Raw genomic sequence first — 12101 nt, 5'->3', positions numbered from 1 at the left:
ATTACTGGATATTTCCCACATTTTTTGGCAATATAGTCAGTGGTAAACGTGAATACTTCACAATTATCTTGCTTGTTAGTGTTCATGTAAACCACAGTCTTTATGCTGCTAGACTGCCTAAAGAGTCGTGTCATTGGTAAACATAATTACCTAAAAGTGATCAACATAAAATGTGGTAAGCTTAGTGTATAACAAATGTATTAAGACTGCACAAACAGCCCCACAAGGACCGCTGACCACTTGTTAAGACTGCACAAATGGTCCCACGAGGACTGCTGACCACTAGCTAAGACTGCAAAGGCATCCAACAAGGACCGCTGACCACTTGTTTAGACTGCAAAAACAGCCCCACAAGGACCGCTGACCACTTGTTAAGACAGCACAAATAGCCCCACAAAGACAGCTGACCACTTGCTAAGACTGCACAAACAGCCCCACAAGGACCGCTGACCCCTTATCAAGACTGCACAAACAGCCCCACAAGGACTGCTGACCACTTGTTAAGACTGCACAAACAGCCCCACAAGGACTGCTGACCACTTACTGAGACTGCACAAACGTCCAATGAGGACCACTGACCACTTGTTAATAATGCACAAATGGCCCCACGAGAACCGCTGACCACTTTTTAAGACTACACAAATGGTCCCACGAGGACTGTTGACCACTTACTGAGACTGCACAAACCTCCAACGAGGACCACTGACCACTTGTTAATAATGCACAAATGGCCCCACGAGAACCGCTGACCACTTGTTAAGACTGCACAAATGGCCCCACGAGGACTGCTGACCACTTACTGAGACTGCACAAACGTCCAACGAGGACCACTGACCACTTACTGAGACTGCACAAATGTCCAACGAGGACCACTGACCACTTGTTAATAATGCACAAACAGCCCCACGAGAACCGCTGACCACTTGATAAGACTGCACAAATGGTCCCACGAAGACTGCTGACCACTAGCTAAGACTGCACAAATGTCCAACGAGGACCGCTGACCACTTGTCAAGACTGCACAAAGACTGCACAAATGGCCCCAAAAGGACCCTGACTACTTGTTTAGACTGCACAAACAGCCCCACAAGGACTGCTGACAATTTGTTTAGACTGCACAAACAGCCCCACGAGGACCGGAGACCACTTGTTAAGACAGCAGAAATGGTCAGCGAGGACCGTAACAATACATGAACATTAAACCAGTACAAACAATATACGCAATTCCATTTTTTTAAAAACACATAAACATAAATTTACTGGCTGAAATAATTTTTCAGATAACGTGACTTGAAAGCAGAAAGTGATGGTGTGGTTTTGATTAGACATTCTAAACTGTTTCAAGCATGACAGTCCACTACTGTAAAATTGTTTTTATAATAGTTAGAGTTATGCTTATCAATATGAAGGTTGTTAACAGTTGATCTAAGAAAGTTATTGTGTACTGTGGTACTTTTAATAAGCAATTCTTTTATATATAGTGGTGACTCATCATGCTATGATGTAAAAATTAGCCAAATCATGCGATATGTGATGCAATCAGAAATCGGCACCCTGTGTAAGTCTACGAGAATTGGAGCTGTTGGACCTGGGTGTTCCAGAGATTATAGTTTCTGATTACTGTTATGAGTTACACTGAATTACATTAACACTTCAGTGTTCCAGAGATTATATTTTCTGATTACTGTTATGAGTTACACTTAATTACATTAACACTTCAGCGTTCCAGAGATTATAGTTTCTGATTACTGTTATGAGTTACACTGAATTACATCAACACTTCATTGTTCCAGAGATTATAGTTTCTGATTACTGTTATGAGTTACACTTAATTACATCAACACTTCAGTGTTCCAGAGATTATAGTTTCTGATTACTGTTATGAGTTACACTTAATTACATCAACACTTCAGTGTTCCAGAGATTATAGTTTCTGATTACTGTTATGAGTTACACTGAATTACATTAACACTTCAGTGTTCCAGAGATTATATTTTCTGATTACTGTTATGAGTTACACTTAATTACATTAACACTTCAGCGTTCCAGAGATTATAGTTTCTGATTACTGTTATGAGTTACACTGAATTACATCAACACTTCATTGTTCCAGAGATTATAGTTTCTGATTACTGTTATGAGTTACACTTAATTACATCAACACTTCAGTGTTCCAGAAATTATAGTTTCTGATTACTGTTATGAGTTACACTTAATTACATCAACACTTCAGTGTTCCAGAAATTATAGTTTCTGATTACTGTTATGAGTTACACTTAATTACTTCAACACTTCAGTGTTCCAGAAATTATAGTTTCTGATTACTGTTATGAGTTACACTTAATTACTTCAACACTTCAGTGTTCCAGAAATTATAGTTTCTGATTACTGTTATGAGTTACACTTAATTACATTAACACTTCAGCGTTCCGGAGATTATTATGTCTGATTATTAATATGAATTACACCTTACATTAACACTGTATTTCTTCTGTGCTATTTCCAACAGGCACCAGTAAGTATATCTCTACTTTTTAGATGAACTTCGGTTGAGGTGCTTGACATCTTCCGGCTAGAATATAGCTTTCCATTTCTCAGAAACATATTTTTTTGTATGTATATATTAATATTCACTTCCGAGCTGGCTTGTTACCCTTTGGGCATTTTTATGTGCTAGACTGAAAAGATCATAATTGTTTTCATCAGCTTTCTCTTATTAAAGTCTAGCTGTTAAAGGATCTTTACCCCATTTCACAAAGCGCACGTAACGTGTATATGACTTCCATGGCAAACAGCAGGTATTACGTTGTCATGGTAGTTATGTGAATGTAGTGCTACATGCAATTTGTGAAACAAGGCCCAGTTCTTGTGGGGTTTGTCTTTTTTCTTTGGTTGTGGTAAAGGGCACATGCTATCTTTGGGGTATAATGCGCTGTTCTCCTAATCACAAGCTACTGGCTAATGAATTGTGTCTATCTATCTGGATAGGTGTTGCCAAACTCTACAAACTGCTGATTACATACCTGGTGAAGTGTTGTGGTCCTCCAAGGGCTGAGCATCCACTTGTAAACTTAACCTCTGTCATATCAAATTATACTAGGATTGAGTGATGACATAAAATTTGAAATTATGAAAGAATGACTTGTTACTTTTCCATTTTCCTCTTCAGACATGCGAAATTCTATTTTTGATTTATAGATATTTATTTTACTTAGTTGTAGTTTACATTTGACATTCATGTTTACAGTTTGATTTATGGTATGGAAACTACATGTATGTTACAAAACAACAAAACTTTGTGTTATAAGATTGACTCCATGCAGTTAAAATAATGCTCTCAAAATGTGTAGAGAGAAATATTACTGAATAAGCCTGAGGACATTCTTTTGCTGTACTTGTAGATTCAAATGTGAACATATATTTACCAGCTTGTTGTGACACTTTCAGTTTCTGTTTTGTTTTTCTTTAGCTTAATTGGCAGCCTGATATTTAGACAACTTTTAATTAATCCCATCAAGTTTACATGTGCTGCCACAAACTGTAATAGAAGGTTTCCGTGTGTTTTTCTAGTCATAGTTTAATAGCTGATAATCATGTTGTTGTGGTCCTGAAGTTGTACTTTTCTTCTCAGAACATTTAAGACATTCAGTGTACTTGTGGATGTGTTCACCTTTGTGGCCAGGTTTTTGACTTTGATCTCTCTCTTGTCACAGGTGGCAGGTGGACGTTTAGACTTCAACCCTGGACAAAGGTACGGCATCATCAACATCAAGATTAATGACAACAACGTCCCGGAGGATGACAAGACCTTCTATGTCCAACTGATGAACCCTACAGGTGGGGCTGCTGTGGGAATCGGAGCCCGTGTTACTGTGGTGATAGACTATTCTGATGGAGCCTATGGGTTGTTTCAGTTTGCTGATGAATCTCGGAATGTCTCCACGCCAGAAGTTGGAGATATCGGCTTTAGCACAGTGACCTTCCAGGTGAGGGTGTTCATGAGACATTTGGACCAAACTGATTGATTTCTGTATTCTGTGTAACACAACATTTATTTATGCATTTGACAGGTGTACACTGCACACAGGAATATTTTACTTATATGACAGTGGCCAGCAGTATTATTATGGTGGGAGGAAACCGGGCAGAACCCGGGGGAAACCTACAACCATCCACAGGTTACTGCCAGACCTTCCTACGTAAAATTGAGGGGAAGATTATTACATGACACTGTGGTCTAGCTGGCTTTGGGCATCTGAGATTTTTTGAAAATAAATAATTTGCAAACTTTTTTAGACAGCTGACCGCTATTTATGTTGTTTTGAACTAATTTTGTCATTCCGAGTATTTACAAATTAGTTTGTAAGTACGCAGCTTTCCAGAGCAACAGACAAAGTCTATACACAATCATATAAGTCAACAACCCATACAAATTAACCAAAGTACTTTTGATAGCAAGAAATGGTTAGCTCCTCTTTCATCAGATATTTTTTTTTTTTGACTGTTAGGTTGTGAGGCTGGGGGGTGCCATCGGCCTGACCAGTGTCAGGTGGGAGGTCCTTGCGGACACAGCTAATGACATTATGGCTAAACAGGGCTCGCTGAACTTCCTGGACAGTCAGGTAGCCAATCAGTTTGAGATACAGGTGCGGGCCGATGCTGAGCCTGAGCTGGACCATGTGGTGACCATCAGGCTGGTCAACGTCACAAAGGTAAGGCAAACACTTCACTGACCTTGGCATATCTCTCAACTATTTTGCCCACGAACCAGGGAGTGAAAATTTTGACAGAAGAATGTGTATGTTTATAGGATAATTAGTGTCCTGCATGTACCTGTCAAACTGGAGACCACACCTGTCTCTATCAATGGTTTTTCCAACTTTGGCTAATGGCTGTTGCCTTAGTCATACAAATCCGTCCTCCCATCAGTCCATCCTTTTCCAAAATGCCGTGGTCGTTTATTATATGTGGCAAACTTGAGTAGGAAGCCCATTGAAAAATGCGATTTTCAGATGCTCTTTTATTCAAATGTTCCTTTTCTTTAATTTTTTTTTTTTTGTTGTATTCAAGTTTTGAGTCAAAATGAATGAAACTTCATACAGAGATTCAAGGGCAGTAACCCAAGGCTAAATTTTATTACCATTGATTCAAGTTTTAGTAGCGCTATTGAAATCAAAAAATTTATTTCCCCCTGTGAACTTTACTTGATCAGAAACTGATATTACATCATACAGTTTTGTGTATATTTATCCTCAGGGTCAGCTTGGTGACACAGACAAACTAACAGCCACCCTACGTATCGAGGCCAATGACAACCCTTATGGTGTCTTTGCCATTCCCAGCTCAGACAGACCACTCCAAACTACAGAAGGCTTCCACAGTGAGTGTCATGGATGGAAGGAGAGAATTAAGCAACAATTGTAATGAGACTCAATCAATTAATAAGGCTCAATCTTTAATTGAGTCCTGCCAAATTAATTCAGTCTTGCCAAACTGCTATATTAGATCACCAACACAAATGTACATGTACTGGAATCAACATGGGTCTTCCCTTGTTTGCTTGTCTGTTAGAAGCGTTTGACATTTATATTGGAATCCAGGCCCTAGGACAACGAAGCCATCTTGGACTCAAGTCAAAATTTCAGTCATTAAATTTGTTACATTTCCTCACCTTATTCTAACTGAAAATTGTTTCAAAATGACTTATGTTGTGAATAAAAATTTTGATCTGGTTTTGTAAGAAATAACAATTTTGATGATTTAACAAAAGTGATTTGAAATTTTGACTTAAGTCTAAGATTGCTTGGTGATCCCGGGTGAGGTCAGAGCCTTAAGTCACGGGGTTTGTCAGATACTGGGCAAACTGTGGTGATTTTGTACTGCAGCCACTCCATTGTCCTCCACCTAGGAATTAAGCCTCAGTCGCAGTATCGAACTATTGCATTAATCACATTGAAATAAATAAATGAATGAACTTACTGATGCTTCTTTTAGTCAACATTGATTGTAGCCAATAGTTACTCAGCTGTGGCACTTCTGACACTTGTTTATTATTTGAAAGCTAGATTTGTGACCATCATTTCATGTATAATTAAATTTTGTCATTTCAGATGTGACTGTCTCCGTAAATCGCCTCTTCGGCACCCGTGGAATTGTGGATGTGAACTATCAGACTCTAGCGCCATCAGAGACATATGCATTTATCTCCCCTGGCGTGGCTCGTGCGAACTTTTCTGACTTCACTCCTGTCAGTGGGACAGTACGCTTCTCATCAGGCCAGGACTCTGCCTCATTCAACATAACCCTGCTGGATGATGATCAACCTGAGGAGGCGGAGTCTGTATATGTGAGATTAACAGCTGTCACGCTGGTCCAAGGAGAACAGCCCCGCCCAGGTATGTCAATCAGGAGAATTGTTTTAATATGGAAACTTTGTCATTTACCAACACAGAGTATATTTGACTTAAGATTTCATCCATGGTTAAGTTTGAGAGTTCAACTAATCATAAAAAGGTGTTTTGAGGTCTCAGTGTTTGGAAGTAAGGATGACATCCTACTGGAAGGTTTAACTGTAAAAGTGATGTTTTATCACATTTATGTGCCTCTAAAATTGCACTTTTTGGGACAGATTTTTAGCTCAAATACAGTTTATCCTTGTTTAAGGTTATAAGTCATCATCCCCAATTTTATATGAGAAGGATCTAAAGTGTCAAGTTTAAAATATGAAGTCATGTTTTTCAGCGTTTCTATTTCATGAAAATTTGACAGTGATCGTACATGTAGTTAAATTAGGTCAGTCATATTATAATGATGTTCCACTCTTTGCTGCAGTCCCATCCTCCCCTGGCTTGGATATTGGCACCATGACCTTTGCCCAGATACTGATCCAAAGCAATGACAATGCCTATGGTATCCTGGAGTTGTCTCCCCTGAGGGTGACCGTGTACGAGAACCATACAGGGCCAGTGGTGAATGTCATCCGCAGGGGAGGGCTGTTTGGGGAGGTGAGAATGCATTTGTCTAGGTGGCATAAAGCCCCAGATAAGGCTATGGAGATGTTAGTTCAACATGTGACCAGTAATACTCGGTAAAGTGATTTGTCAACTCAGTATTTAAGGTCTGTTGTGTAATAATGAGACTACCCAATTAAAATCTTCTTCACTAACCTGAATGTAACTCACTACAATTGCATTTAGCAGTATCTCGCCAAATCACCAGTGGCTGAATTTACCAGTCTTTATTAACATTGTTTGATCATTTTTTGGTAGAAATAACAATCAAATGAAAGAATAAATGTGTTTTGTGTTTGATGTTTAAAATTGTATGGTTAAGTCTGATTTAATATTATCTTTGAAATTTGTGGATGTGGATATCTTTTGACAGATCATTGTGAAGTACAGAATAACTGATGGCACGACCACAAAAGGGCAAGACTATACAGGTTTATCAACTGATGTCATCCTGTCAGAAGGGGAGGCAACTAAGCCATTACTGGTCGAGATTAAAGACGATGACATTCCTGAGCTGGCTGAGTTCTTCACAATCGAGTTGTTGGCTGGCATGACAGGGGGCGCTGTTCTGGGGAATAACACAGTTGCCAGTGTCACAATAGCACCATCAGATGACCCCAGTGGGGCCTTCAGTAAGTATGACCCCAGTGGGGCCTTCAGTAAGTATGATCCCAGTGGGTGTGACTCTCTCCAACTTATTGATGCTGTATGCACATACAACACTGTATTCAACTTAACCCTGAAGCCAGTTTATTTTGAAACATTGTATATAGTATATGCAGAATGTTTAATATAGAAATAAAGTGATATTTTCCCTTATTTCACATTTTATTATAGATGAAATGATATTTGTGAATTCAGGTTTTGCCAGCTCAGGCATGAGTATCAACGAACCCACTGAGTCTCAAGGGAGGCAACTCAATGTGACGATCACACGTTCTGGAGGCACGATGGGCGTGGTTAATGTTCGCTGGGAGGCCACCTTAAACAGTGAGTATATATTAGTAATAAGGAAGTATGTGTTCTGAGAGTTTTAATTTGAATATATTTATTTAGTTATTTATTTATTTGATTAGTGTTTTACGCCATACTGAAGAATATTTCACTTATACGACGGTGGCCAGCATTATGGTGGGAGGAAAGCAGGTACAGCCCAGGGGGAAACCCACGACCATCCGCAGGTTGCTGAAAGACCTTTACACGTACGGCCGGAGAGGGAGCCAGCATGAGCTGGATTTGAACTCACATCGACCCCATTGGTGAGAGGCTCTGAGTCATTGCATCGCACTGGCGTGCTTACCCCTTCTGCAACAAAGGCCTCTGAATTTTAATGTAATTTTAGAGCTTATTTTTGGGTTCCATTAACTAAAAGTTCATAAATGAGACCACCTCATAAATGTTGTCCACTGTATGAACATTTAAACTTCCAAAAACTAAGCATTGTGAAGAAGTTTTAAATTTTGACTCAAGTCAGAAATGGCTTTGTGGAATCTGTCCCTGGTACTTTAGCTGACAGAAAAGACGTAGACTTTGAGCTGTGTCACCAGAGATTAGTGGTAACTTAGATGTTAATCTACCAGAAAAACATGATAACACATAGTATTGTATCCTCCTCTTCAGATGTAGCTGCTTCGTCAGAGATTTCACCTGTGTCAGGTACAGAGATATTTGTGAGTAACGAGGCCCACATGGACATATCCCTGACAGTCTTACCTGATGACATACCTGAACAACAAGAGGTACCTGTAATACATGCACTTTATTTTATAACAACCTCCAGGCTTAATTCAAATTCTGAGCAAATTCTTACAGAGGGTGAAGATTTTACAATTTTAATCAGAAGTGGTTTTAATATTTTTGTTTGTTGATAACATTAGTTCGATTGTATACCTGTGATGAGTGATCTATCCTGAAATTGTTCACTCTAAAATTGCAAGGTATATTGCATGACATTTATTGTTTATAATATAAAATTATAGATGCACTTTATGTTTTGGGCTTTTTGTATCAAATCTGTGATTATGGCTGATTGTAGGACATCATCATACGCCTGGTGTCAGCGTCGGAAGGAGCCAGGATTGGGAGTGATCACGAGTTCACCCTGAGTATCCTGCCTAATGATGACCCCCACGGTCGGGTAGCCTTCTCTGCACAGAGATATACTGTGGACGAAAGAGCAGCTGACAGTAACCAATTCCTCACACTCACTAGGAGGTATGTTTTTCATGTAACATTCATGGAGAGGTAACAATCATTGAGAGGTACACTCATTTGGAGGTACATTAGAGATTGAATTTAGACATTTTACTCCAAACAAAATGATTCAAATAGAATGATAACTGTGAAATTATGAATGTTTTTGTGCAGAAAAAATGTTGACTAAATATTCCTCCCACTGGTCAGGAGGCACATTTGTGACCTCACACTCACACAAAGATGGTTTTTCACGTAAACATTGCGCCGGAAGTGTGTTTTCAATCTGACCATAGGGTTTATGTGTATGCACCTGACACTGACTCTGTGGTATGTATTTGACCTCCCACCTTGATAAAGAGGTGTGCTAAGTCACCTAGCATTGACCAGGAGGTATGTTTTATCACTGCACACTGACAAAGCAGTACAGTTTTCACCTCACACTGACCAGGAGGTAAGCATCTCACACTGACCAGAATGTGTATTTTTTCAGAAGTTTCTGACATTGCTTTGTTTACCTTGTTTCAGTGGTGGTAAGTTTGGAGACCTGCGGGTGTATTACCAGACCCAGGGTATTGACCTGCTGACAGAGGTGTACAGGAATGGTAGCAGTGTGTTTGATTTCTACTCAGTGGCCAGACTGGGAGAGAGCAGCAATAATCCACTGAGCACTCAGAACAGCACATTGGATGTAAGTCAGCCAATCACAGTGTTTTATGTGCTGTGTAACAGTAACTCATATAAGCTTTCCTTACTCTTGTCATTTTGTTTGGTTGCCAATCACCAAGGCACATAAGGTGTTGCCTCCCTTGTTCTCTTGAGTTGGTGATAATCAGCCATTGATGCCATGCCAAAAAGCCCCGAGTGTGGTCTTACGTGAAGTTTGTTTTATAGGATTGTTTATATTCCTTCAATATGGCATATTGTTATTACATATACACACCTGGTAGCATGGCAGTTTGAATATATGAAAATAATGTATCAGACCTAGATTCTAAGTACATGCTACGGTCTACACTCCCCGTTGTAGATACCGCCATCAGTGCTCTAGGGACCTTCAGATAGAAGTCCTATTTGTCCCATTGTCCAGAATATACTTTTTGTCATTTTTATCTCACCTATATATAGTGCAGGCGTAGCTTATGTTATACCTGGAGCTTCTGCATTCATTGACGGAAAGTAAATGTTAGGGATGCTGGATATATTGAAGGGAGGTTTAGGGATGCTGTCGTACAGAGGTTTAGGGATGCTGTATATATTGAGCGAAGGTTTAGGGATGCGGAGGGGTACAGAGGTTTAGGGATGTTGCATTAATTGGGCGGAGGTTTAGGGATGCTGTGGTATAGAGGTTTAGGGATGTTGCATTTATTGAGCAAAGGTTTAGGGATGCTGCATATATTAAGCAGAGGTTTAGGGATGCGGTGGTACAGAGGTTTAGGGATGCTGTATATATTGAGTAAAGGTTTAGGGGTGCTGTGGTACAGAGGTTTAGGGATGTTGCATTAATTGGGCGGAGGTTTAGGGATGCTGTGGTATAGAGGTTTAGGGATGCTGTGTATATTGAGCGAAGGTTTAATAATGCTGTGTTACAGAGGTTTAGGGATGTTGCGTATATTGAGCAGAGGCTTAGGGATCCTTTGGTATAGAGGTTTAGGGATGTTGCATTTATTGAGCAAAGGTTTAGGGATGCTGTATATATTGAGTAAAGGTTTAGGGATGCTGTGTTACAAAGGTTTAGGGATGCTGCATATATTAAGCAGAGGTTTAGGGATGCTGTGGTACAGAGGTGTAGGGATGTTGCATTTATTGGGCAGAGGTTTAGGGATGCTGTGGTATACAGGTTTAGGGATGCTGTATATATATATAGAGCGAAGGTTTAGGGATGCTGTGTTACAGAGGTTTAGGGATGCTGCATATATTGAGCAGAGGTTTAGGGATGCTGTGGTGTAGAGGTTTAGGGATGTTGCATTTATTGGGTGGAGGTTTAGGGATGCTGTGTTATAGAGGTTTAGGCATGTTGCGTTTATCGGGCAGATGTTTAGGGATGATGTGGTATAGAGGTTCAGGGATGCTGCATATATTGAGCAAAGGTTTGGGGATGCTGTGGTACAGAGGTTTAGGGATGCTGTTATATTGAGCAGAGGTTTAGGGATGCGGTGGTACAGAGGTTTAGGGATGTTGCATTTATTGGGTGGAGGTTTAGGGATGCTGTGGTATAGAGGTTTAGGGATGCTGCATATATTAAGTGGAGGCTTAGGGATGTTGTGGTATAGAGGTTTAGGGTTGTTGCATTTATTGAGCGGAGGTTTAGGGATGCTGTGGTACAGAGGTGTAGGGTTGTTGCATTTATTGAGCGGAGGTTTAGGGATGCTGTCGTACAGAGGTTTAGGGTTGTTGCATTTATTGAGCGGAGGCTTAGGGATACTGTGGTACAGAGGTTTAGGGATGCTGTAAATATTGAGCGAAGTTTTAGGGATGCTGTGGTACAGAGGTTTAGGGATGTTGCATTAATTGGGCGGAGGCTTAGGGATACTGTCGTACAGAGGTTTAGGGATGTTGCATTTATTGAGCGGAGGTTTAAGGATGCTGTGGTATAGAGGTTTAGGAATGCTGCATATATTGAGCAGAGGCTCAGGGATACTGTCGTACAGAGGTTTAGGGATGTTGTATTTATCGGGCAGATGTTTAGGGATGCTGTGGTATAGAGGTTCAGGGATGCTGCATATATTGGGTGAAGTTTGGGGATGCTGTGTTACAGAGGTTTAGGGATGCTGCATATATTGAGCAGAGGCTTAGGGATGCTGTGGTATAGAGGTTTAGGGATGCTGCATATATTGAGCAGAGGCTCAGGGATACTGTCGTACAGAGGTTTAGGGATGTTGCATTCATTAAACGGAG

General features: G+C 40.2%; 1 protein-coding gene across 1 annotated transcript in view; it reads left to right on the top strand.

Moving 5' to 3' along the window:
• The window catches only part of LOC135472451 (adhesion G-protein coupled receptor V1-like), a 113780-nt gene that overhangs the window by 35309 nt on the left and 66370 nt on the right, over positions 1 to 12101 (top strand). The window contains exons 29-38 of the mRNA XM_064751967.1: positions 3714 to 3986; positions 4509 to 4712; positions 5257 to 5380; positions 6111 to 6395; positions 6832 to 7004; positions 7384 to 7775; positions 7882 to 8000; positions 8631 to 8749; positions 9046 to 9224; positions 9732 to 9894. Coding sequence (XP_064608037.1) covers positions 3714 to 3986; positions 4509 to 4712; positions 5257 to 5380; positions 6111 to 6395; positions 6832 to 7004; positions 7384 to 7775; positions 7882 to 8000; positions 8631 to 8749; positions 9046 to 9224; positions 9732 to 9894 — 2031 coding nt within the window. The remainder of the gene's footprint in view (positions 1 to 3713; positions 3987 to 4508; positions 4713 to 5256; positions 5381 to 6110; positions 6396 to 6831; positions 7005 to 7383; positions 7776 to 7881; positions 8001 to 8630; positions 8750 to 9045; positions 9225 to 9731; positions 9895 to 12101) is intronic.

Source organism: Liolophura sinensis, chromosome 8 (genome assembly GCF_032854445.1).
Source record: "Liolophura sinensis isolate JHLJ2023 chromosome 8, CUHK_Ljap_v2, whole genome shotgun sequence".
NCBI classification, from domain to species: domain Eukaryota; kingdom Metazoa; phylum Mollusca; class Polyplacophora; order Chitonida; family Chitonidae; genus Liolophura; species Liolophura sinensis.
This window is presented reverse-complemented; position numbering and strand designations above follow the sequence as displayed.